Here is a 27,442-nt window from a genome sequence, read left to right on the forward strand (position 1 = left end):
ATTGCTTGTTATATATGTTAAAAATATTTATTTCAGTTTATATACTTCATATTGTTCATACAGCATCATTTTTGTGTGAACTTCAGATACCGTACATACCCTAGGGATATGACATCAATTCTCTTCCAATGGTTTGGATATGAACATTAATATTTGTACATGTGTTATGTACAGTATATGTGTATCACGAAATTTTGGCTGCAGTTTAATTTTGCCTTTTTCACCCTCCGTAATGTCAGAGGCACATTGTAATTAAATGTGAAGGGCAAATTTAATATTTATTACGGTATACAGTACATGTTCATGGACCATGGGGTTGGAATCTGTGCAACAGCCTTATGGTACACACACAATCACACTCTCTGAACAAGAAATACTATGCAACATATCCAATGCATACAAATTCACACTCTTTTAACTCCATAAACCATACATACACAATCTCTCTGTAAAATTTGGAATGTACTGTAGTCCAGTAAATGTTTAATTTGCTTATTAAGTCGTTCACCCCTGAAATTTCATAATGAACTATGCCAACCTTTGAATCGGAAGAGTTCAAATGTGTCTTCAGGGGTGAATGAGTTAACAGAAATTCTCAAAGATGTTATCATTGAGTGGTCAAAGAAACATTTCAAATGGTAAAGCTAAAAAGAGATTCACAGCTTATATTAATCACTCTTATTGGCCTGGATGGAAGTTAGCCGAGGTTTTAATGTGGGAGGAAACCTGTGTACCTGGGAAAAACCAGGTGACCGAACACCTTTTCATGTTCAATCGGGGAGTCAAACCCCGGGCGTTTCGGTGAAAGGCAAGTGCACTATTCACTGCTCCAACAGACCACCCAAATGATCCGACATCAAATTATCAGCGTAACAGAATCCATTATATAGTTGTACCTTGAAACCTATCTTAACTACTGTGAAGGAATAAACAGCTTAAGATTGTCTGATTAGACAGTTTTAATACTACAGTGAAACTCTTCTTTACTAACACCTCAACCACTAAAAGACTTCCTATTGTATCTGGCATGATTTGATGTCCTCCCAAAAGACTAGTTTCCTTGTCTTTAGCTCAATCAGCACACTGGCTTATCTAGTCGATTTCTTCAATCCGCCTGTAGAGAAAGGTCCCGGCACATGTAAAGGTATACATGTACATTACGTACCACAATTGAAACTACAGGGGTATCAGCAGAGGTGAAATTTACACATCCATGCACTGCAGCTTCAGGTAACAATATGTAATGCTGTCCTCACTTCTTGATGGCAAACACGAAGTGACAATATCATTTCCTTAAATGTATATCCAACTAGCAATATTCTGGAAGCAGTATAACTTGAACTGATTTATTTATTCCTCTGCATGGCAGAAAACTGATCTCTATGTAGTGGTAGATGACATTACCCTGCAAAATAAAAGAGACACTTATACACAAACATGATTATCACAACATCGCTATTAATCATGTAATGTCCCATCTTCTAGTCTCGTTGTTATACAGTGAAACCTGTACCTGTCTAGAAGGACTGGCCAAGGGAGAGAGTGAAATGGTTTTAATAGAGAGATGATCTTTATAGACAGGTGGCTTCTGATAGACAATACCATAATTAGAAGTATACTTTTCATGGTTGTTATGTACAATGAGGCAGATTTCATAGTGTAGAGAGCTCGGTAAAGTCTTGTACTATATGTTCATGTAATATATAGAGAGCTTATAAAGCAGTTAAGAATTTAAATCTGTATTATACAGTACTAAAACATGGAGACAGGTCATCAAAGACCCTGCATGACTACCACCCATGATCTATTTTTAGCAACACTGATCTTGACCTTAGAAACTTTTACATGTAATACTGCTACTTTACATCTACATTTATGTAGTATAACCTGTCTAAACTGGCCCCTGTCTAATCCAGATATCTGTCTAAACTGGCTATGATTTATGGTCCCAGCATATTCTCTATAATCATAGTAGTTAAACCCTGTATAAACCGGACCCTGTCCATTCCGATAACCGTCCTTATTTCACAAAAGTTGGCATAGTAATCCATGTAAAAACAACCTGTTCATTCCGGTCCCAAAATTTCTGAGATAATGTCTGGAAAAATATGTGTGGAAGGACAGACAGACTGACAGATGAACCCTGTGATTACTATCGGGCATCTGCATCTCTGAAGCTTGTCCCTAGATATTGTACATTTGTAAACTCTCTACCAAATCTCAAGGCAATTACTCCAGTGCATGAACAATCTTGTGATAACAGATTTATATATTCAACATATCAAGTCCATTATTGCTGAAGCCCATCTTATCCTTAGTACCTCAATATGTGTGAGGAGGAACATGAATAACCAGAGGTTGTAGAGGTGTTCTGCACATATCTCCCAGGTGGAGTTGCCCAACATGGTTAAAGTGTCTTGACAAAGAATTCCGCCAAATCTCGCCATCAGCAAGAATGGAACCTGCAACCTTGAAGTAAATAGGCTAGCACATATTAATCTGTGCTAAGCGGCCCTAACCAAATATGCAGAGAGCCCACATTGATCAGGTCTTGACTGATCTCTTAATTATATATGCAGAGAACCAACCAGTCCAGCCTTGGTAGACATTTAAGTTTTATATGCTGATAGCCCATCAATCCAACCTTGATAAATCTCTAAATTATATATATTCAGAGATTCCAGCACTGAAGTGTTATAGATATGATGTGTCATGTCTGAACCTCATGACTTGTGAAAAGTGTCATACCTGCATCATCTCCTGAATCCCTTTCATCAAGCATGTCTATGTCAAGGTCATCATCATTTGTGTCACTTTCGTCATCATCATCACCTTCATCATCTTCTTCATCTTCCTCCTCGTCTTCAAGACTCTAGAACAATGCAAGAGAAATTAAGGTTCACAATCACGTTAGCTACTTAAATTAGACCAGACTATCTTTGGTATGTTATTGTAATCAAAATAAAAGGCATGAAAGGCATGTTCTAAAATTTTACTGTAACATGCATTGTATGCATTTTGTTATGATAGTTTTTGTGTTAAATTTGATCTGGTTGTTATCTTTTTGGTTTAAAAAAAAACCCAGACATAATTATCAGTGTTTTTGCAAAGCATGAAAATTAGGGGTAAAATCAGGCATAAATCACAAATTCTGACCCCTTTATATGACAAACCTCTAACATTTTGAAGGTCTAAAGCCATTTTAGGAGGTCATATATCCCCATATGGAGGAAAACAAAATCCCTGATCACTGCATTAGCTTTCCAGTGACTTTAAATCTGGCACAAAATAATAGGGATTTTATCAAAGACTGTGCAATGCAGAAAAGATTGCAAATCATCATTGTATTAAAGCATTATGGTAAGATTTTGTAAGCAACGTTATGATTCAACCTGATAATGAATTATAAAGGTAACGATACCCAGGTATTTTCTCCTGTCTTACTAGCCTATACAATTTTGCAATCTGCTTAGCAAAATGAAAATATTTTATTCTTTAAGTTTTGATGATCATTATTGGCAATAAAAATGTCTTCATCTCATTGAAAAAGGGCCAATTTTATAGGCTAAGACAGGAGAAAAACACATTTTAAATCTTCTAGTTCAAAGGTTGGAATAGTTCATTATGAAATTTCAGGGGTAAATGAGTTAAGCAAGGTAATACTAACATCGATCTGGCTCTTGGTTTTAGCCTGACATTCTGTACTATATACATTTGCACCTCTATTTAAAGACTGGTTTCATGCATCAATAATCAAAGGTCAGATTCCACATCCTACTTGATCACATATGATATTTATGATTAGGTTTAAGGAGGTAGTTATCATTTTACCTCGACTGCAGTTTTCCCGATGGGTATGATGTTGCTGTCTTTCTTTGCTATACTCTCCAGCTGAATAAGAAAATTGAATGAGTAAGAATAGGATGCATGTATTTATTGACAAACATTTCAAGGAGAAATGCAATATCTATAACAAGAAACCGCCTATGGCGATATGGCCAGATTACTACAGTATATTTTCATGTAAAGCATCACATGAGATAAGCATCCTTTAAGATTCATATGCACATAAGCCATGTTGATGTACAACATTGAACAAGGAGTCACTTAGAAACTGACTTTAACCAATCTTCTTAACCTGGTCACTCAAGTTGAAAATGTAGGTCAGAACCAGCATCCGAAGCATCGCATGTGATAAGCATCCTTAGATATGTATACATAAGCCATGCAAGCTAGTTGATGTACAACAAGTATATAGTTACTTGGTAAGTGACCTAAACCAATCTTCTTAACCATATATACTATAATAGTGCAGATGGGACCTTAACCAACTTTCTTAACCTGGTCAGTCAAGCGGAAAATGTAGGTCCAAAGCAGCATCTGAAGCATCACATGTGATTATAAGCATCCTTAGATATATATAAGCCATGCAAGTTTAGTTGATGTGGGACAAGTAGTTACTTGGTAAGTGACCTCAACCAATCTTCTTAACCTGTACATGTTCAGTCAAGCGGAAAATGTAGGTCAGAAGCAGCATCCGAATCTTAGCATGTGAAGTATCCTTAGATACATAAGTCATGCAAGTTTTGTGATGATGGATAATCAATAACTTGGAAACTGAGCTTAACCATTCTTCTTCAGGTCCAGTACACTCTGCCAATTGAGCTATATAGCTATAAAGACCTAAATAGCTATATTCACCTATAAATTATAGCTTTATTGAGCTTTGATTTCTCCGATTTCAATTGTCATTAAATCACAGCAAAGTCGAATAAAACAATAAGGTTTATGGTAATGTTGACTACAAAAAGTATACATTTAGATGTTTATTTTCATTTTTATACTCCCGTCAAATTTGTCGGGAGTATTATGGTATGGGTTTGTCCGTTCGTCCGTCCATACGGCGTAAACTTTTGTTTGTCCGCCAATCTCCTCCTACATTTTTTGACCGATCTCTTTGAAACTTGGTATACATTATAATCATGATATGAAGTTGCGTCTCCCTTAAAAGAATTTTGATTCAACAATTTTTCCAAAAGTTATTGCCCTTTGTTAATTTCAGTTTTTTATTTTTTTGTCCGGATATCTCCTCCTCATTTTTGACGGATTACTTTGAAACTTAGAAGGCTAAATAATCATGATGTTGTTGTGTTTCCTTGAAAAGAATTTTGATTCAATAATTTTTGCCAATGTTATTGCCCTTTGTTTATTTCAGTATTTGATTTTTGTCCAGCAATCTCCTCCTACATTTTTTGACGGATTTCTTGGAAACTTAGTAGGCTAAATGATCATGATATGAAGTTGTGTCTTATTTTAAAGAATTTTGCAAAAGTTATTGCCCTTTGTTCATTTCAGTATTTGATTTTTTGTCTGGAGATTTTCTCCTACATATTTTATAGCATGTCAGCTAACCACTTTTAGAATGATGCAGATCTTTTTTCAATGTAAGAAAGTATATAACACTATATATATTATGGCATTCGACGGGCGTATATTGTTCCGCCCCGCGGTACTCTTGTTCATAAATGTAAAATTTCCATTTTTTTTACATCATTCTTTTTAAAAAAGAATACTTATATTTAATGTCTTTTGTTATCAACCTAATGATAAAATCTTATTTTAAAAGCGACTTTGTTTCGTTTTCTTTCAAAAAGAAAATCACATGAAAATAGCTCAAAAGACCTAGGCCTATTTCAGATAGGTCAATCGAGCTTTTATAGGTCTTAACCAGGTCCAGTACACTCTGCCGATTGAGCTATATAGCTGTAAAGACCTATAATAGCTCTATTGACCTATCTGAAATAGGTCTTTGGAGCTATTTTCAAGTGATTTTCTTTTTTAAGGAAAACGAAACAAAGTCGCTTTTAAAAGAAGACTGTCTCATTAGGTTGATAACAAAAGACATTAAATATAAGGATTCTTTAAAAAAAATAATGATGTAAAAAAATCGGAAATTTTACATTTATGAAAAATGAAAATAAACATCTAACTGTATGCATTTTGTAGTCAACATTAGCATAAACCTTATTGTTATATGCGACTTTTTTTTAATTTAATGAAAATTGAAATCTTAGAAAATATAGCTCAATACAGCTATATAATTTATAGGGGTATATAGCTATATAGCTCAATCGGCAGAGTGTACTGGACCTGTTAACAGCTACAATGTAAATAGCTCAATCGGCAGTGTACTGGACCTGTTCTTGACCTTAATTAGTGCAGACAGACGGACAGGAATCGATAGGTTATCAGGCCACATCGGGTTTTTGAATTTTATATGAATCGCTAGGAAATTGGATACAATATAATTCCTTAATAATTTCCAGATAAGAATGGGAAAGCCACATATTGGTACATTGTCTTTTCAAGATATTTCTCCTTTACCCAGAGATTGTGTTCCTCTTCCAGTTCAGACAATTCGTTTTCATCGTCACATGGTCTATCAACTGTAAACCACAGCGGATCAACTGCACCGGGGAGCAGAGATGGAAATCTTATCGCCATTTCAAGAAAAATCGAAAGTTGAAAAATCTGCAACGCCGATGTCACTGACAAGCTTTACAAGACACAGATAAAATATCCATCGTGCAAACGTTTTAATGAGTTAGACACTTGTACGAAATTATTTAAATACGTATTATAAATAATCTACTTATTGGAAGTTCATCACTTACACTCTAAGAATTTGAATTTGAATGCAAATTATTTTTAAAGTACTTAATTTATTAATTTACAATCTTCAGTATCTGAATACGAAAACAAATATGATATATGCTAGCTTAACTATGACATTTCAAAACTTCCGGTTTAGAAATCAACATACACGTGCAAGAGCAAAATGTCAGATAAAAATCGAAATAAGTTACCAAGTAATCTACCGCAACTACAGAATCTTATTAAGCGTGATCCCGGATCTTACAGAGATGAGGTATTTATATAAAACGCTGTCGTTATTAATTTAGATAAGACAAGGAAATCTTTCAGATATTAAAATATTCGTGGGGGGGGGTGTCTATGATTAGAATCATCCCATATTTGAGGGACTGATTCTTGTTTGAGAATGTATTCTTGTTTTTTACGACAATACCATGCTTAACAGGGACAAAATGGAATTAAAACACAAATGCTTTACAGAAATTCCCAAAAGAACACACCAATTTATATGTAAAGTTATTTGTACAGGTCCAGTACACTCTGCCGATTGAGCTATATAGCTATAAAGACCTATATAGCTATATACACCTATAAATTATAGCTGTATTGAGCTATATTTTCTCAGATTTCNTTTTTTAAAAAGAATACTTATATTTAATGTCTTTTGTTATCAACCTAATGATACAATCTTCTTTTAAATGCGACTTTGTTCCGTTTTCCTTAAAAAAGAAAATCACTTGAAAATAGCTCAAAAGACCTATTTCAGATAGGTCAATAGAGCTATTATAGGTCTTTACAGCTATATAGCTCAATCGGCAGAGTGTACTGGACCTGTTGTAAACAGAACACATATATATGGTACATCACAGGCTGTCAGTAAAAATAGGTTTGACAATTACACCCTGCTATTTTTTTATGAGTAAGGTGTGATTTTTGTCAATATTTTTATTGACAGAAACAAATATCTGTGATATGCACCTGTGTTTTTATTACCTTTTTTTAAAAAACAGGCTGCTGTTCCTTTATGAATTGGAAAAATATAGCTTAATTAATGCTCATATATATATATACAAGTTTATTAACCCTTACACCCCTATGTTATTAAACTTTAAAAACACCTACCTTGCATTGATCTGGATAAGTCTACCATAGTCTACAGTGGTGAAAAGGTTCATGATGCTATGCTTCAGGATTTGATGTAATTGTTGTTCAAAAAGAGTTTACCAGGGGATCCCGGATCAACCCTAGAGTTGAGGGAATATCCTGTATCCAATAGTTTGTATTAACTGGAATGTGAATACATGTAGAAATGTTACCAGGAATCAATTGTTATGAGACTGTAACAGGAAAGAGAATAGTGAGCTTCCAACGAGGTTTGAACCCTCAATCTCCAGGTTCTCTAGCTCGAAGCTACAAGGCAACCTTAATCCTACCTACAATTAAATCTGCCACACTACTCCCCCCTTTTTAAAGGTGTTCGCCCTCGAACACCACAACCCTGCTGCTGGTTCTAACTCTCCGTCACTAAAGGGAGGGCCACGGACACCATTTTTAACAGGAAAGAAAATAGTGAGCTTCCACCGGGGATCAAACCTTCGATCTCCAGGTTCCTAGTCGGACGCTCTACCACTGAGCTAAAGGGAAATTCCATCTTGCTCGAAGCTAGAAGGCGACCTTATTACATAATTAATCCTATGTACAATTGAATCTGCCACAACACTAACAACATTTCCTATTTTAAGTAACGTCATCAATCTCTTTTGTAAAATCATCAATATCACTGTTGTCAACACTTAATTTGCTGTTCAAAGGACTGTTCAAAATAACTTAATAAAGCAATCCACTTACTCTATTAAAATATAAATATAAATAATGAATGTTTTTGCAAATATTGTGATGGTCCTATATTACACATTTATATTGCTGACGAACTTACATAAAGGCCTACCAGGCTTTATTAAGTTTGTCATCAATATCAATGATATTGCATGCCTTAAACATATTATATCTACTATAGACTAGTACCCTGCAAACTTTCAATTTGATAGCAAATTCGTCTGCACAGTAAGTGACTTATATAACCATAATAAAGAAGATTAAATGTCCATGTGAAGTAGGTAGTAAGTATCATTAAGTATATAAAAAAAATCTAACAACCAACTAAAAAACAAGCTGCTTTTAATTACCCTTCACATTGCTCTTGAAGTTAACATCTTGCTTTTTTTAGTCGGTTATTAGATCTTATTTTTATCTATAAATATTATTATAACACAGATTCTCCTGATAAGCTGTATATCAGTGAAAGGCCTTCAGAATTGGTCTTGTGATTTTTAAATTTTTGTGTTTCTATCATTACAGTTTATGCAGCAGTACAGACATTATGAATCAAATCTACAGATATTTCATCTCCAACCATCAACTTACACAAAGACTTTAGATGAGCTGGTGCTCTTCATTGCACAGGTAAAATTCTGTCTATATCTTTCATACTGTAACAGTATTAATATATTTACATGTATGAATGATTTCTGAGCAAATCAGTCTCATCATTGGAGATTTTGATGTTCATGTACCTAAACATGTACCTACACATGTACAAGGTACATATTTATATGTGGTACCTGATTTTTCATAGCTCCGTGTCAAACCTTAAACTTCAATAATGATACATTTGATAGTTTTCTACAATAGTTTTAAGATTGTCAATTATATGATACTGAACATATTTGTAATGCATATTATATGGTATACATATATACTACTCACAGCCTGAGGCAGTAGTTTACACATCATAGGTCTACCGGTATATAGAAAGTAAAAGTTGTTTTGATTAGGGGGAGATACAGCTTAAAATTTAAATAGGAAGTGAAATTGAACACAGACAGCCTTTTTCAAGACCGTTAAGAATCCTGGAAGAAGCTCTGCCTCCGGAATCGTTGGTATGGTTCTGCCTTCAAAACTGTTTGATGCTGATAATGTCAGGACATTCCAATTTTCATACTAAACAGATTTTATGATAAACTATCATATACCATGGTAAAGAAGAATACATATATATACATGTATTACTTTTTTTTAGGTTTCCCAATGTTATGCAGAGGAAGTGTCAGACTTTCCTCAACATCTTCAAGATTTGCTTCGGCGACATGCCACAGTCCTGGACAAGACCATGAGAATGGTTCGTAAAAGAAATATCATATATTTTAAGTACAGTCTCATGTGTCATTTATCAGAGAAAAATATGATATAAAGTGAAATGTGATATTAACAGAAGCAATATTCTTATGTGAAAATTAAGTACTAGCTTACAGTTAAAATTTAAGTGAATAAACAAGTTTTTCTACCACATCCACTATATTATTTTCTTTACACCCGACATATTGGATAAACTCCCTAGGAGTTGCTAAACATTTTTGGTTACCCGTTAGTGGGTCATACCCTGGACATTATTTCATTGGTCAATCTTCTAATTATAATGTCAGGTAACAATGCTTCATTCATGTCAGCATCTTTCAGTGTGACATCATAATTCATGCCAATTGTTTTTGTTGTTGTTGGGAAATAGGTATTTTCGTAGAGAAATATGGTTTCTAGGTACAATCTAAATAATATGGGAGAAAAAAGTTCCCAAATTCATGATGATTGGTTATCATGTTGAACTATAACTCTTGTTAGGTAATTTTCAAATTGTAACAGGACAACACCGTTTCCCTTGTGTCTTCATAAGATAACAATTAATTAACTTAACTTGAGATAAATAAACATGATACCCAACACGAATTCATCAAAGAAATCAGATTTGCAATACTGTGAAAGAACCAGCCCCCGTATTAAAAAGGGAACTGGCAACAGAACATGCTATTATTAGGAGTTCATATTAAATAACATATTACAATGCAAACTATCATATGTTTCATTTGTGATAGAGTCTACAGCTCAGCCTCTCAAAAACCAGCTCTAGCTGCTGGCTGATGTATTTACAATAATGCATGTTTGTAATGCTTCTGTTTCTACGTACCATATTTATCCAGTATCAAGCCCATCCCTGATTAGAAACCCACAGATATTCACTGCAGTTCAGTAGAATTATTTCATTCAAATCATATTTATCCCCTAATAAGCCCATCCCTGATTCGAAACCCACAGATATTGGCAGCAATTCAATAGAATTATTTCTTGTCCTATAATAAGCCCCAAACCTACTTCAAGTCACAGATTAAGTGTTGCCCCCTTGGCGTTTTGCATGATACAGGTTATTGCATGAGACATGTAAATAGAGTAACGCTACTATGTGCTGATTTAAATGAGTGTTTATTTACCTGTATCAACTGAGGTTTCTATGTACTTGTACCTGCTGTGTATATTCATACAGACTTTCTGTAAGGCGTTGATCCTGCTGAGAAACAAAAGCCTCATTCCTGCGACCGGCGTTCTGGAGTTGTTCTTTGAGTTGTTCCGCTGTCAGGATAAGCTACTGAGGAAGACTCTCTACTCCTACATCGTCAGTGACATAAAAAACGTCAACTTTAAACACAAAAATGCCAAGCTAAACACAGTGAGTATATATTTCTCGGTCATCTGATAATATCTACTGTAGTTGTCAGTCACTAGTAACTCTATAATCCAACTCGGTCAATTATGGTACATGCATATGTTATTTAAAGCACTTACTGTAAACATACATATTTTAACAGTGTTCTAATTTTAGCACTTTCCTCTTTAAAGTTTGTACTAAATTATAATTGAGTTACTGTATTCTAAATTGAGGTTTCACAGTTTTCTATTGCATTTTTTATGTCTCCCCTTCGAATGAAAGGAGACATGTTGTATAAGTATTGGTTCTTTTTCTGGTTCTTCTAATCGTAATTTGTCCAGACCATAACTTTTAAACCATTAAAGCTATCTTGATGAAACTTGAGGTATGCATGCATCACCCACAGAAGGTGTGCAGTGCACTGGAATTAGGTCACGTAGACCTTCACCTCAAGGTCAAAGGTCAAATAAGTGCAACATTTTCAGTAAATTCTTGTCCGGTCCGTAAATTTTAAATCGTTAAAGATATCTTGATCAAACTTGAAGTAAACCTGTGTCATCCACAGAAGGTGTGCATTGCACTGGAATTAGGTCTTGTGCTTCACTATACACAGAGTTATGGCCCTTTGTTTAATTTTAATACCATAAACATTAGTTTGTCCAGAGCATAAGTTCCATGTTATTTCACCTGCGTCAACCAAACTTACCATATATATGTATCTTGGAAAGGCAGAATCTCTCGCACTAAAATCAGGTTGTGTGCCCCACTATATACAGAGTTATGGCCCTTTGTTTATTTTTAATACCAAAGTTTGTCCATGGCATAACTTCTAAACCATTAAAGATATCTTAATCAAACTTGAAGTATACCTACACACCCACAGAAGATGTGCAGTGCACTGAAACTGGGTCTCGTGCCCCATTATATACAGAGTTATGGCCCTTTGTTTATTTTTAAAACTGAAGTTTGTCCACGGCATATAACTTCCATGTTATTTCACCTTCATAGACCAAACTTGCTATAGTTTTAATGTATCTTAGAAAGTAGGAGTGTCACATTCTAAATTCGGGTCTCGTGCCCCATTTTATAAAGAGATATGGCCCCTTAATAATTTTTTATAAGGAAGTTTGTCTATTGGCTAATAGTTTCTAGTATTTTAATTGTGCCAATTCATCAATGCGTTAATCAGTTAAAATTTGATTGTACGCTAAAATTTGAGTACACAAGAAAAAGTACTTTTACAGCTGTATGAGGAATATTTTTAATCTTGTATATTTTGAACATTATGAATATCCTTTTGACATGCTAAGAAAGTAGTAATGTTGACTGTTAGTAAACTAGAGTTTGACAGATTTTTAAGTAACAATGCGTAGTGAAATATGGCTATAAAAAACCTACACACAAGCTGTTCAAAAGTCTTTTTATTCATTCTCAGGATGTATAAAGATATAACTCCTTATTGTTTTTGTTTCTATCCCAGACATTGCAGAACTTTATGTACACAATGCTGAAAGATAACAATGCTATAGCCGCTAAGATGTCACTGGTAAGTGTTGAGACTGTCCAATTTAACCACATTGCTGCCCAAAAATAAGATATTTAATTTAGCCGCTAAGATGTCACTGGTAAGTGATGAGACTGTTCAATTTAACCACAGGCAAGTTATATTTATTCCTGCCCAAAAATAAGATAAGTCGCTAAAAAATTGTATAATTAAGGGCATTAGTTTTGTTTCTCCTGTACTAGTGCTTGACACTGAATTGGTATCACATTCTTTTGTGTCAATAAAAAGTCTTCACGTCTTGAAGAAAGTGATAATTTCAAGTTTGTTTTAGGTTTAGCCATTTGGATATATGCATTCATGATCATGTGTGAAATACAAAAAATAATGTGTTTTGTTCATACTTGAGATACTTTTTGAGATGTTCATGGGTGATATCCTGCACTCTCAAATTTAAAACCTAAATAAAGAGACAAAATAACCCTTTAAAATGACATACTTTGAGTTGTTATTTCAGAAGAAGTCATTATATCTAAGAATATAGAAACAGTTAAGCAAATTCACTGGTTGAAAACACTCCATTTAAGGGTCCAAAATTGGGAGTCTCCCTTCTAAATAGGGAGGGATGGCACGTATGTTTGTTATGAAAAATATTGGGTATTATAGATAAAACAGGAGAGGAATTAATGTATCGCAAGACCAGGATTTAGACTTTGGACCTCCAGACACCTCCAAAATTTAGAAAGACTCTAATCCATTGGGCTACCTTGTTATCGGCTGTTTACCCTATTCAGTCTCTCTGAATTGACTATTTACAGAAGAAGGCACAATTTGATTTACTTTGTTGTTTACTTTTCCATTTCAGAGTGTTATGATAGAGTTATACAGAAGGAATATTTGGAATGACACCAAAACAGTCAATGTTATAGCTACAGCCTGTTTCTCCAAAGTTACCAAGGTTTGTTATTTATTAGTTACAGCCTGTTTCTCCAAAGTTACCTAGGTTTGTTATTTATTAGTTACAGCCTGTTTTTCCAAAGTTACCAAGGTTTGTTATTTATTAGTTACAGCCTGTTTCTCCAAAGTTACCAAGGTTTGTTATTCATTAGTTACAGCTTGTTTCTCCAAAGCTACCAAGGTTTGTAATTCATTAATTACAGCCTGTTTCTCCTTAGTTACCTACAAGTGTAAGTTATTTGTAATTCAATGGATACAGTGAGTCTGTTTCTCCAAAATCTACATACCAATGTTAGTAGTACAACATACTGATGGCATTTTATAATCAGGATATAAAACTTGCTATGTACAAGTGTATGCAAATATTTAAGTGATTCAAATTGTAATGTGCATGTTTAAGCAGAATGCAAAATTTTAATCACCATCGTTAAAGCTTTGCTCATATACATGTAGTAGGAAAAGAAACAAAATAATGGGTGAGTTTATAGCTTTAGATAACTATGTTTTATGTTTCAACCATTTAATACTTCAGATACTGGTAACAGCCCTGAAATTCTTCATTGGCAACGAGGAGGGGGAGAAGGCTGAAAGTGACAGTGAAGATGAGTATGATAAGGTAAATCTGACACTGAAACAGGAATGGCTGGGGTCATACAAAATACAGAATGGCTGGGTTATACAAAATACGGAATGGCTGTTAAATTGCTAGTCATGGTATAAATGTCATGGTCAGTGTAATGCTTTTACATAAACACTTAGTTTTGTAAATCTGCTATTTTCATCTACTAAAAAAATTAGCACTGATGGATTCATTAATTGTTTATCATGTTCTAACAGATATTATATACAGGATTATAATGTATAATTCATAGCTAATCTTGATGAGTGGTATTTAAAAATATATGTTGTCTTTTACTTATATTTCAAATGGTTTATCTTAACAGTATTTTGAATAGGCTCAAAACACTTATTATGGTATTGTTCCACTCCAAGGTTTTGTCTCCAATATACACCATTACATTGCACACATAGAAGCTTCCTTAAATGACCTAAGGTGTTCAAAGGATGGATGTTTAACCCTATAAACCAATCCAAATCCACCAGGAAACAGGGTGGGATACCCTTGTTGTTTGGAGGATTAAGAGATGTGAGATTGTATAACAAAAAGGTACATCAACTCTGGCCCCAGATTCATGCATCGTAGAAGTAGTGTCAACCTATATTAAATTGTATAGAGATAATCTCTCACTTTAATTTCATAAAAGATACAAAAACATCTGTGATCAAAATAGATTTTATTTTTTACAAATGTACTTTCAAATATATAAAGGCCATCTTCACCTGTTTAAGTCACAGTCTGGATTTGAAAAAATGAAAAACCAAATAGAGGCTTTTCCAGCATGTATCGGTGATGAGGGATATAGTTTCTGTATTTGAGTTGTATGACACTGAAAATGAGTTGTTGGACATATGGATCCAAAACAAGCAGAACACTTATACAACTTCCAACACACACACACCACACACAGCCTCACACATATAAAAATGTATAAACCAGGAAGATCATGTCGACTGATGCATTGATATTGAGTAGAACTACTCCCACCCTTTTCATTGTGTTGTATATATGTTATTGATAATATGTTTGCATACCTTTGCATGTTAAGTGCCCTGGAGTAATTTTCTGAGGTCAGATTTGCTGCTATATGAATTTTATATAATACAAAAGATAAGAATTGAAAAAGATATCTTCTTAATGTTTCAGAAAAAAGAGAAGGCAAGAAAGACATCGAAGGAACTGATACTTGGGAACAGAGTGGCAAAAAAGACTAAAAAACGACAGAAAAAACTAGAGAGGGCACTTCAAGCCATGAAGGTTTGCACTTATTTATAATTCAAGTACTATATAATTTACTTTTGAATTAAAATTTAATGCTTTACCAAATATGGCAGGATTTTGACAATACTCATCAGATTAGACAGGTTTTACCATACTTAACTACAATTAAAGTGCAGAAGTTTCTATGAAGAAAAGTAGAAAATGCATCTGTTGTTTGTCTAATTTGGTGGGTAGTTTATACAATGAATCACTTTCCATTGCAGAAATTTAAGAAGAAGCATAAAAGTGAATCGTTTAATGTAACAGCTCTCCATCTTCTACATGATCCTCAAGGTAAGAATAGAAAATAAAATCTCGAGGTAAAAGCCAAAATACTATACTCATGGTAGAAATCTACTGGCTTTCCTATGTAGAATTACACTTGATTCTCAAAGTAAAAATCTACCTGAACATTATTTTCTGTTGTTCATTCTTCGTTTTTTCTCTCTCTCAATTTTCACATTTTTACCTCTTATTGACTAAATGTTGATAACCAATAGGGGTACTACAATTCTCCTGGCTGTTCCAAACATTGTTCATTTATAGATGTTTATATCACAACCTCAAGACTTTCAGTTTATTTTTTTGTCGAAGAACAGCAATATCATTTTCATTGATTTCAGATTTTAGCGAAAGGTTATTGAAGCAGTTAGAAGCGACAAATGAGAGGTTTGAGGTGAAACTCATGATGATAGACCTTATATCACGACTCATTGGTATCCATGGGGTAAGTTACCATGACAACCAGTACCTTCTATGTAGATTATATATACATGTATGCACATCATGGCTCATTGGTATCCATGGGGTAATTATATATATGTTACCATAACAACCAGTACCTACTATAGACATTATACATAGGTAAACTCATTGGTACCCGTGGGGTAATTACCATGGCAACAGTACCTTTGGTACTGTAGACATTATAAATACATATTTATCATGGGTCATTGGTATCGGTGGGGTAAGTTTACCACAGCAATAGTACTTACAATAGACATTATAAATACATGTATATTACGATATTATTGATTGGTGTATAAAGATTGGTTTTGGTTCTGCAACTACATGATCAAGGTCTTAGTAAGATTTCAAAATTCTCATCTTTGGAAAGCTTGCATATCAATATAGAATGTCACTGCATTTGGCTAAACCTTTTCTCTATAAACATAACTTGGGGTCAAAAATCACATTACAACATGTAAGTGTTCGAGGTCAAATATTCCTTTTTTCCTATTTTATCAATATTCTAGATGGTTTAGTTAATCAGGGGATCTTGAAGGACAAAATGTTTGCACACTTTCTTTTACTGATTTCAGCTTTTCCTTCTCAACTTTTATCCGTTTGTACAAAGATTCCTCCAACCACATCAGAGAGGTGAGTATGAACATTCCTTTGCCTCACTGTCTCTGTATATATATTATACATGTAGCTAATCCCTATCTACAAGGTATATATATATCATTTGACCAATCACAAATGCATATTTAGATAAATGGGCCAGTTGTATTGTTCTTGTGGTTATTATCACATTATGTGAAGGGTAAAACTAAATTCCTACGCTTTAGACATTGTGTTTTGATTCTATCATAGAGGTGACCCCTCCTGTACATAACATTAAGTAAATGTATTGCGTTTTGGTTACCAAGGTGACACGATTGCTACGGTATACATGTTTTACTGTGTTTTGGTTACCAAGGTGACACGATTGCTATGGTATACATGTTTTACTGTGTTTTGGTTACCCAGGTGACACGATTGCTACGGTATACATGTTTTACTGTGGTTTGGTTTACAGAGGTGACTCGTTTACTGCTGTATGTTGCCCAGGCTAGTCATGATTTGGTTCCTCCTGATGTAAGTATGTTTATTTATCAACAATGATGTGACAAGTTGTCTTGTAAAATATAGCTGCAAGATTATTGAAACCTGTCCAATCTGACATCCTTTGGGACATAACATATTGGTCAGATTAACCTGTCTAATCCAACCCCTTATGGGACACAACATATTGGTCAGATTAACCTGTATAATCTGACACCCTGTGAGACACAATTTATTGGTCAGATTAGCCTGCATAATCCGACACCCTGTGGGACTCAATTTATTGGTCAGTTTAACCTGTATAATCTGACACAATGTGGGACTCAATTTATTGGTCAGATTAACCTGTATAATCCAACAGATTTACCTGTATAATCCCAACCTTGTAGGACACAACACTTTGGTCAGATTAACCTGTTTAATCTGACAACCTTTTGGCTCAACATACTGGCCGGATTAGACAGGATGTTGAAAAATAAGGTTTTACTTGGTAGTTTGCATCAAAAATGGGAGTATTTAATACATGTTTTCGTCGTATTGGACAAGATGGTGAAATACACTGTAGTCCAATTTTCACTATTTTTACTGTATGCCTATTTAGAATACACTCATGTCTCACATTGGTTTGCAGTATGAGAGGACAGTTTTTCAGGTACATAAAAGATGTCCAGTTCTTTTAGAACTCATCATAGGAAATTATGTCTGTATCTACTGTGAAATCACTACTTATTGTTTGGTTTTTAATTTCGTTGAAATCACTACTTATTGTTTGGTTTTTAATTTCGTTGATTTTGTGGGTAATCTGTATTGACAAATTCATAGGTCAACAAAGTAATTACATGTTTGATTTAAAGCAATTCTCCATTTGAGTGAGTACTTGTTATTCACAAATTCATGTACCCACAATATGGTGTGTTGTCCGGAAACCACAAAATTTTGGTTCCACGAAAACATCTGATTTCACAGTACTAAGTACTATTGTAGGTCTTCCTATGCATCAGAAACTTCCATCATTAAGATATTTCTCATTTTAGGTGCTGGAGAGTACTGTGAAGTGTATAGCCAATAACTTCATCACAGACAGAAATTCAGGAGAAGTGATGGCGGTCGGGTGAGTTTGTTAGTAGTTTATCGCGGCTCGCTGTCCTGAAGACTTACTTCCACAGCTTATTCACAAGTTCTGATTAGGTCAGAAATAATTATATAGACATGGCAAAACCGTTATATAGGCTGAAAAAATCATTAACTCATTCACCCCTGAATTTTCATAATGAATTGTTCAAATTTTGAATCGGAAGGGTTCAAATGTGTCTTAAGGGGTGAATGAGTTAACGAAGTTGTTAGAATTTGACAAAATGGATCGAATACACACATAACAGCATAGTGTACTGTACAGAGATTTTAAATGTGTGTCAATATTTTTAAATGAATATTTCTACCAATTACTTATTTGACAAGGTAGATTACTGACTTCTGCAGAAAGTTTGTAACTAGGCAATTATTTAAAAGCTTGATACATGAAAAACTTTCATATTGTACATGAAGGTTAAATATTGAAGCTTGTTAATATTGTGGTGTTTCATACATGTTTAAATGATATTGTCCAGGTTAAATGCTGTAAGGGAGATATGTGCCAGGTGTCCCCTAGCTCTCTCAGAAGACCTCCTCCGAGACTTCGTGGAGTATAAAACTCATAGAGACAAAGGTAATACACCACAGTGAAAAGAAATCACATTAAGGGTATATGCTACCTTGCTGTAACAAGCTTCTTTCTTCCAAAAGATTACCTATCTATAAGTGCTGAAAAACATCTTTAACTTATGAATAATTGTTAACTATTTTAATTCGATAATGTTTAAAATGCACAATTGAATACAGGTAGTTGTGACCTCATGACATACACAAAAACTTCTGAGGTCATACTCGGGTTCAATGATAATCTTACACTTTACCAATGTTGCTACCAAGGAATTACAATGCACAGCATCAAAAATGGGAGATGATCACATTTAGAAGTAAATATTAACTGGAAAAATTCGGTTTGTTTGCTGAATTCTTTCGAAACAATCTCGGTGGAGCCTCTTCTTCACAATTATAACTGGCGAGTGGTGCCTTAATTTGATATTTTTTCTGACTTTGTGGCAGCTGTGATGATGGCGTCGCGGGCTGTAATAGCTCTTTACCGGAGAGTTAACCCTGAACTACTGCACAAGCGGGACAGGGTATGTAACTCTTACCAAAATACATCTAGCTGTCTGATTTGAATACTGTCATGTAGATATTTTCTATGTTATAGCGAGTTTGAAAAGATTAATTGAATCATAAGACCTAACACTGAATTCAAGGTTATTCTTTAATATTTGGAACTAGATCATTCTTATTGACTTTGACTTGACTTTTACCACTTGCCTTTTGCTCAAAGTAAATGATTTCATGGTTTTAACAACTTAAACTGCACCATTTTACACTTCTGTTTTGTCAAATAGAAGCCATTAATGTACAGTTGTCTTTACAATGAAAAATTGTATAGAATGATAAATGATATATGGCTTTAACTTCTTGGCGATCTCAGCTGATCATAGTGGTTCTGTTTCAATGAGAATTAAATATTTAAGGTAAACACTGAGTTAATTTTCTATTATGTGCTTGTGTTAGGGGAAGCCAACAGATGCTACAGTGGAACAGAGAAACCCACAATACGGCAATCTCAACACGCAGCAGGCCGTCCCCGGAGCTGAGGTTCTCATGGATGAGCTCGATGATGATGAAGATCAAGCGCAGGCTGGGGATGCAGACAAAGAGTCCAAAGGTACAGCACTACTCGCATATCTTAGGTTTTAATATGTTAAATCGAGATATTTTGATGTAGGTTAATTTTTGCGAATTTCTCGAGAACAGCCATTGTTTTATTTTTACTGGTCTTTTTTTTTGCATTTGAGACCATGGCCAATGCACAAAAATATGACTATCGTAAAAATAAAATTGACATATTGACATAAATGTTTTAAAATGTACTGGTCATCAAAACTGCATTTTCCGCCAGTATTGGACTAAACTATTGTATGCAATTCAGAAAGAGTAGAAGGGTGCAGTGACGACTATTTGTAGATATTAGTGTGACTCAGCGGTTTTCATATTCCCCCATTCTAATAGAGTCTTCTTTAGTGAACAGGACTCGCCAATTCTTACAGGTCAACACTAGCCTACCCACACCCTACACTACAACAGAACTTCCTAGATTATAGCCGCAGCCTATGACTTTGCCAGCTTTTGTAAACACATTGCAGGTCATCCGGTATGCTGACACATGTACAACATTTAAGATAATTTGAGGATTATTTCTAGCATCGTTTATTTTTTATATAACTGCAATAAAACTATCCTGATTTACAGTATGGCGTATAATGCCCCTCCTTTTATTGTCACCTCTCTTACCTCATCTCCCTTGACTAATTGCCAGAACTCTTTATCACACCAACATTTCTCTGGAAAAATGGTGGCGGTATAACAAGGTTTTACTGTTTTATAGAATTTTTAAACAATATTGGTGTTAAAAATCAAAATGCTTAGAACCTTTATTTAGTTGAATTTGTTTAAAGAAAAAGCAAACATTGAAAAACAAAATATTCAAATTTTAATTTAAAAATGATAAAAAATGGACAAAGAAATCTAATGCATATTTGATTATTGGTGGTTATGTTATTATGAAATTAATGTTTTTAAGGAGGATGGGACTCTTGCAGTGAGGATGAAGATGATGATGATGAAGATGCATGGGTAGATGTGCAGCATTCCTCTGATGAAGAGCAGGTTTGTTCCTCTTTCACATCATATATCACCATGGATACAATTTCCGTACCTCCTGCTTTCTGATGTGCTAGAAAACAAACACTTTTGGGGAGATGTTTAGTGATGTGTTTCTTTATTCTATATTGATTCTAGCATGGAGCAAAGATTTGTTGACAGATTCAACCATTTGCTAAGGTGTCAGTGTAAGATTTAAAGATTATTCAAAAGTACATTTTGAATCACAAAGTGATCAGATCAGATTGTTACCTGTATATGCTAAGTCATTCCATAGGTTTGTATGCCAGCAGTAATAAGCAAGTATCTCCAGTTTTCCTAACTCATCAAAAATACATACCACGGTATGTACAATATTTGCATGTCTTTTAACAACTTTTTAAAAGCTACAAATTTATCTTGACCTAACATCCATAGTATAACTGTAAAGTTATGCAGAAATGTTTACAAAATCGTCTTAATATCACTCCTGCGATTAAATTTCTAAAATCAATTTAACAAAAGAACTTTCTGTTGTTTCTTTAGATTCTAAAGAATAATTATGGAATTATTTTTTGATAACTGTTATATTATTTTTAATTTTCGGATTTTATATTGTTCTGACAGACAGAAGATCCTGTGGCCGGTCTTTCTCTCGATGAGAAACGAAAAAAGGCAAAGGATGTCTCCACAAATCGCATCCTCACACAGGAAGATTTCCGTCAGATTCAGCACTATCAGGCCCGTAAAACTACAGAGAGCACCACTACGAGAAAAGGCAAAAGAAAGTTAATGGAAGTGGAAGACAGCGAAAACAGGTACACAAAGACACTTGATGGTCATATTATTAATGTTGTATTTGACTTAATAAATGCCCCATCCTTTATAAGTGTTCCATGTCCTGTTTTCTGACCCAAGAGTCCGTTCCCTTCACCATAAATTACCAACTTAAATGAAAAAGTGTCTATTATGGCCATTTTTGGAGGATTGTGGTGTTGCAGTACCTACAATGTTTAGCTCACCTGCCCGAAGGGCAAGTGAGCTTATGGCGCAGCATCCGTCGTCCTTCAACTTTCCTAAAAATCGCTATTTGTCATAAACAACTGAGCAGATATTGACCAAATTTTGGCAGAAGCATCCTTAGGGGAATGGGAACAAATTTTGGGTGGGTCTGGCCCCCCTGTGGGCTGAGGGGCGGGACCCAATAGGGGAAATATAGCAAATTCTTTAAAATCTTTCTTCTTCTGTAGCAATGAAAGGATTTGTTCCATATTTGGTCTGAAGCATCCTCTGGGGAAGGGGAACCAATTTTGTATAAACCGTGGGTCTGGCCCCCGAGAGGCCTGAGGGGCGGGGCCCAATAGGGAACACATAGTAAATTCTTTAAAATCCTTCTTCTTCTGTAGCAATGAAAGGATATGTTCCATATTTGGTCTGAAGCATCCTTGGGGGAAGGGGAACCAATTTGGTATAAACCGTGGGTCTGGCCCCCGAGCGGCCGGGCCCAATAGGGAACACATAGTAAATTCTTTAAAATCCTTCTTCTTCTGTAGCAATGAAAGGATATGTTCCATATTTGGTCTGAAGCATCCTTGGGGGAAGGGGAACCAATTTGGTATAAACCGTGGGTCTGGCCCCCGAGGGGCCGGGCCCAATAGGGAACACATAGTAAATTCTTTAAAATCCTTCTTCTTCTGTAGCAATGAAAGGATTTGTTCCATATTTGGTCTGAAGCATACTTGGGGGAAGGGGAACCAATTTGGTATAAGCCGTGGGTCTGGCCCCCGAGGGACCTGAGGGGCGGGGCCCAAAGGGGGCAATATGGCTATAATGGTAAAAACAACTTCTTCTGTAGAACTATGCACTGGATACCAACCATATTTGACTGGAAGCATCCCTCAGTAGTGGAGATTCAAAATTGTACTAAAGGTTGGGCTGACCCCCCAGGGGGCTGAGTGGCGGGGCCAAAAGGGGGCAATATGGCTATAATGCTACAAACAACTTCTTCTGTAGAACTATGCACTGGATATCAACCATATTTGACTGGAAGCATCCCTAGGTGGTGGGGATTCAAAATTGTACAAATGGTTGGGCTGACCCCCCAGGGGGTTGAGGGGCGGGGCCAAAAGGGAGCAATTTGGCTATATTGCTATATTNCCCCGTGCTAAGGGGTGGGGCAAAAAAAAGTTTATTACTTGGAAATGGTTGAGATCCCCACGGTATAACCAATTGTTGAGTATAAAGAGAAGCATGCACATTTGCTTTTCCAGGATGGCCTATGGTCTGGCCCCAGCCTTTTAGATATAGTCCCTGGGTCATAACCTTGAAACGGTTTAGATCCCCCACCCCAGAACTATATATACAAATGCTTGGCATAAAGAGACAAAAGTAGTCATGGTATTAGAATAGACCCTTAAATAGACGAATGCATTCATGATATTAGAATTGATCCTGGGGTCTGGCCACAACCCTAGGGATCTAGTTTCTGAGTCAGAGTCACAGCTTGGAAACAGTTAAGATCCCCACCCCATAACCAAACATTAAATTGCTGGGCATGAAAAATCTAATACAGACATACTACAAGAATTAGCATTGGGGTCTGGCATATTTCCTTGGATCTCATTTGGAGAATAGTTTGTCATGATTGCTTTCATATCTAGGTGAGCGATACAGGCCTTCTGGGCCTCTTGTTTCTAAATTGCTTAACACCTAAGGTAATTATTATGTAAGAATATGTTACCGTAAGTTGTAACACAAATACACATGAATCGTTATATCATAACAATTTGTATTTACCTGGTAGTACAACTCATGTCAAAACAGGGCCACATGACTCCTGTCATCCTCGATACTTGAGGGGTTATGTTCACTTTTGCTCTCTGCACCCCCAGACAATGTCATAGCAAAATTGAAGGCACGCAGCTAGCTATTTGATTGGTCTCGGGTAAAAAAAACCTGGACCAATCGCGGCTTATACCTGTCCTTGAAGATTACAGAGTAGCGACGCTCTACTTCGAAGCCAGCCAATTTTGCTGCTATGTGACCACGAGTTCTTTTGAAGGATCAAAGTAATCTTCTTGTCTCATCCACAAGGTGGCGCACACTGAGCCTTCGATTTTGCTATGGCTTATGAGAGCGAAAGTGAAGGTAACTCTTGGAGTATCATAGGACTCTTGTTACTACTACAGAGGACCAAACATTGTCAAACTGGTTTGAAGCCAGAACAATCCCTAAATGATAGGATAGATAACATAAAAAGGCCACAAAATTCTCTGAGGTGTAAACAATCCTTTTTTACTACAACTGATGAAAGAACAGGATCACATAACTCTTGAGGCCTAAACAATTCTTGTTTACTAGGACTAATAACATAACAGGGCCCAAAAACTCTTGAAGCTTGGACAAGCACTGTTTGCTTCAACTCATGACAGAATAGGGACACACACCTCTGAAGCTGAAGCCCTAAATACGTAAAAAAAGCAGCTGGATGCAAAACAGGTTATTTATTAAAAAGATGGTTATATCTTTTATTTTTGTCAAAAGTGTTATTAAACTAAAATTTATGAAATGTTGCAGTGACCGATTGACACTGTCCACAATAGAAAACGTCCACAAGAAGCGAGCCCACGACAAGGAATCCCGTCTGGCCACTGTGATGGTAAGATATCCCACACGTTCTATGCTGTCAATTGTTAGAAATCCGGCGGTTTTGTTTCGCATGTTTTTTTCTTTCAAATAGTCTTTTTTTTCATAATAATCTCCTGTGTTAAATGGCATTTTTCATGACTCAAAAGTTACAGAATTGGCACAGATTTAAAATACCATGTGCTGTTCATGCATGCAATATCTCCTTATTCTGGCTGAAGATTAAAATTCAGTTATTTATCAACCTCATTTTGTTTTTACATAGATGTGAGCTCTCTTTATATGAACTCTCCTTTTCTGTAGATTTATATTGGTTCATGATAATTTGGCTCCTCACATGTTGTGGAAATTGTTAATATTTTTTATAATTTCCACAAAACAAAGAAGCCATACATAGTATGATGAAATTGACAAAACGATATATATTCCCAAATAGTTTACAGTGTGATTGTACAGAAGACTTACGAGATCAGTTATGGTGTCAAGTCATTAATACATGTAAATTTATGTTTAGTGTATATTTACACTCTCATTCAGACTTTGAATTATTTCACCTTCTGATTGGTGGCAAATAACGTATGAACTTAATACATCAGAGTTAACAGAATTTCGTCTGGCATCAGTCAATCATATTCAAAAAATGCTTAAGGCATACTTCAAATGATTATTCAATACTTATGTGTGTATACCATTTAATGAGGAACACAGTCATGTCCAAAAGAAAGCATACTACTTCCATTCTTAACATTATCAGTTATGTATTCTTTTGTAAACTGTACTCAAAATGATTAACCTATTCCTATTGTGTGAACTAATTATTTTGTGCACTAATTTTGCCTTACCGTCTATTTGATTTTGCATTTATTATCTTATTTATCATTGTAACTATACATTATTCTGTTTGTAAAATCTTCTTAAAGGAGGAAATAAAGAGAATAATTAAAATAATAATAGAGCAGCTTCACTCCTGGCATTTTACACAGATTTTGCCTAATAGGGGTCATCATAAAGACTTTTTCAATATCACCATCAACATTTGAAGCTTAATATCTACAGTGGAAATTATAATCTGAAATTGTAACCTGTGGAAGGGAGATAACTGTCTTCTCGTGACGCTGAGTATCAATTGTGATGTTTTCTTCACTTTGATAAAAAACACTTGAGATATTTGATTTGTCAGGTTGGACACATTTGTATATAAAAGAACAGTGTTCAAATTGGTCAAGTCAGTAGGGATTTTAAGTAATAAGTGTGAACCTGATATCATTTCAACCCCATGTAAGAAGTCAACTCTAGATAACTAAGAAAAAACTTTGTGTTCAGGCGGGGAGAGTGGGAAGAGAGAAGTTTGCACATGGACCACAGAAAATGAATCCTAATGCAAGTACTACCAATAAAGAGAAGGCCAGAGGGAAAAACTTTATGATGGTCAAACACAAGCTGGGAAAAAGGAAGGGCGGGCGCTCCTTCAGAGACAAACAGGTGAGAGTCGGTCCGATTTCTGTGTCCTTGTCTGGTCCGGATTTTTAATCATTTTGTGAGACCATATTTGTTGCGCATATAATGAATGACTAAGTCAGAATTTAATTATTGTTCCGTATCAGAAATTAATTTTACATGTATGTGCATGTCATGAGTATTTCACCTAATTAAAAGAGTTATTTCCACAAGAAAGATTTATTTTATTGATATTTAAAATATTGACTGAAGCCTGAAGACTTCAATGGTCCTGCAACATTCTCTTTTCTCATTATTCACATACATTTGACAGATTCTTGTAAATTGAATGTTTTTTTATTGAACATACTAAATTAATCATCTTTGACCATTAACAAATATCTATTTCATTAGAAGGATTCGCATAACTAAATCGTTTACGACTATATGTTATTACATAGCTTCTGTGCTATTAGCTTAAATATTTGAAGTTCAACACTACTGACAACTGTCTAGATTCAAGGATACATCTGACAAAGGCTTCAAAAAGCATGATTAACGGCATGTAGGAGCTTGAGTGCTACAGGCATCTGCTTTTGACAACCGAAAGTTTACCAGCCCAACAGATGAAGCTGGACTGGAACACCCCTGACATTTGACCCCATATAAATCCACCATCACCTATTAAAATCAACTAAAACTACAATGTTCCAAAGTTCAATATCTGTAGATTTCATTCAATGAAAAATCTGTCAACAATTACACATTTCAATAAGTCAGAGGTACTGTTTTTTTACTGGAGCAAATGTTTGGTAGGGACTACAATTGTTTGAAATGCTTGCTGATTGGCTGATTTAGTTGTGTGAGTCTTTGAAATAATCAAAGTATATTAATCTTTAATAATTGAAATATTGACCGGAATTATTTTAAATTTGTAGTAACAAAATGAAATTTTACGCAGCGCAAGTGTTCCATGATGGAACTTCACTCCTATAAATATTAATATAATATTTTTTTTTATATAAGTTCGTTTTTGCTTGTGTTTCCAGGTTGCCCTGACCAAAGCATTGTTACGGAGGCAGAAAAAGAACTGAGAAGTTATATATCTTGTGGACATTTTTGATTCTCGGAATGATCTTCACAACAGGCTGTCTTTATCGTGAAAGAAAGATTCTGGCATACAACAAGAAATTATTATATGAATAAAAAAAAAGGAAATGTACAA

At 35.1% G+C, this 27,442-nt stretch overlaps 2 protein-coding genes across 2 annotated transcripts; one reads left to right on the plus strand and one right to left on the minus strand.

Annotated features, from left to right (window-relative positions):
• Positions 1-13: 13 nt before the first annotated feature.
• Positions 14-6,575, minus strand: LOC110459254 (anaphase-promoting complex subunit 15B-like). Its single transcript, XM_021511423.1, has 4 exons — positions 6,385-6,575; positions 3,832-3,891; positions 2,749-2,872; positions 14-1,405 (listed from the first exon to the last, which is right to left on the minus strand). The coding sequence occupies exons 1-4, from the start codon at positions 6,502-6,504 to the stop codon at positions 1,401-1,403; spliced, it is 309 nt and encodes a 102-aa protein (XP_021367098.1). The 5' UTR covers positions 6,505-6,575; the 3' UTR covers positions 14-1,400.
• A 223-nt stretch (positions 6,576-6,798) lies between these two features.
• On the plus strand, positions 6,799-27,442 carry LOC110459263 (protein SDA1 homolog). The gene is made up of 21 exons (XM_021511438.1): positions 6,799-6,928; positions 9,013-9,117; positions 9,734-9,832; positions 11,027-11,209; positions 12,669-12,734; positions 13,555-13,647; positions 14,179-14,262; positions 15,412-15,522; positions 15,750-15,819; positions 16,149-16,252; positions 16,848-16,905; positions 17,327-17,385; positions 18,387-18,463; positions 18,960-19,057; positions 19,498-19,574; positions 20,008-20,161; positions 21,077-21,162; positions 21,763-21,953; positions 24,712-24,793; positions 26,104-26,262; positions 27,267-27,442. Exons 1-21 carry the CDS (start codon positions 6,839-6,841, stop codon positions 27,309-27,311), a joined length of 2,091 nt encoding a protein of 696 aa, XP_021367113.1. The 5' UTR covers positions 6,799-6,838; the 3' UTR covers positions 27,312-27,442.

This window comes from Mizuhopecten yessoensis, unplaced genomic scaffold (assembly GCF_002113885.1).
Source record: "Mizuhopecten yessoensis strain PY_sf001 unplaced genomic scaffold, ASM211388v2 scaffold9987, whole genome shotgun sequence".
NCBI classification, from domain to species: domain Eukaryota; kingdom Metazoa; phylum Mollusca; class Bivalvia; order Pectinida; family Pectinidae; genus Mizuhopecten; species Mizuhopecten yessoensis.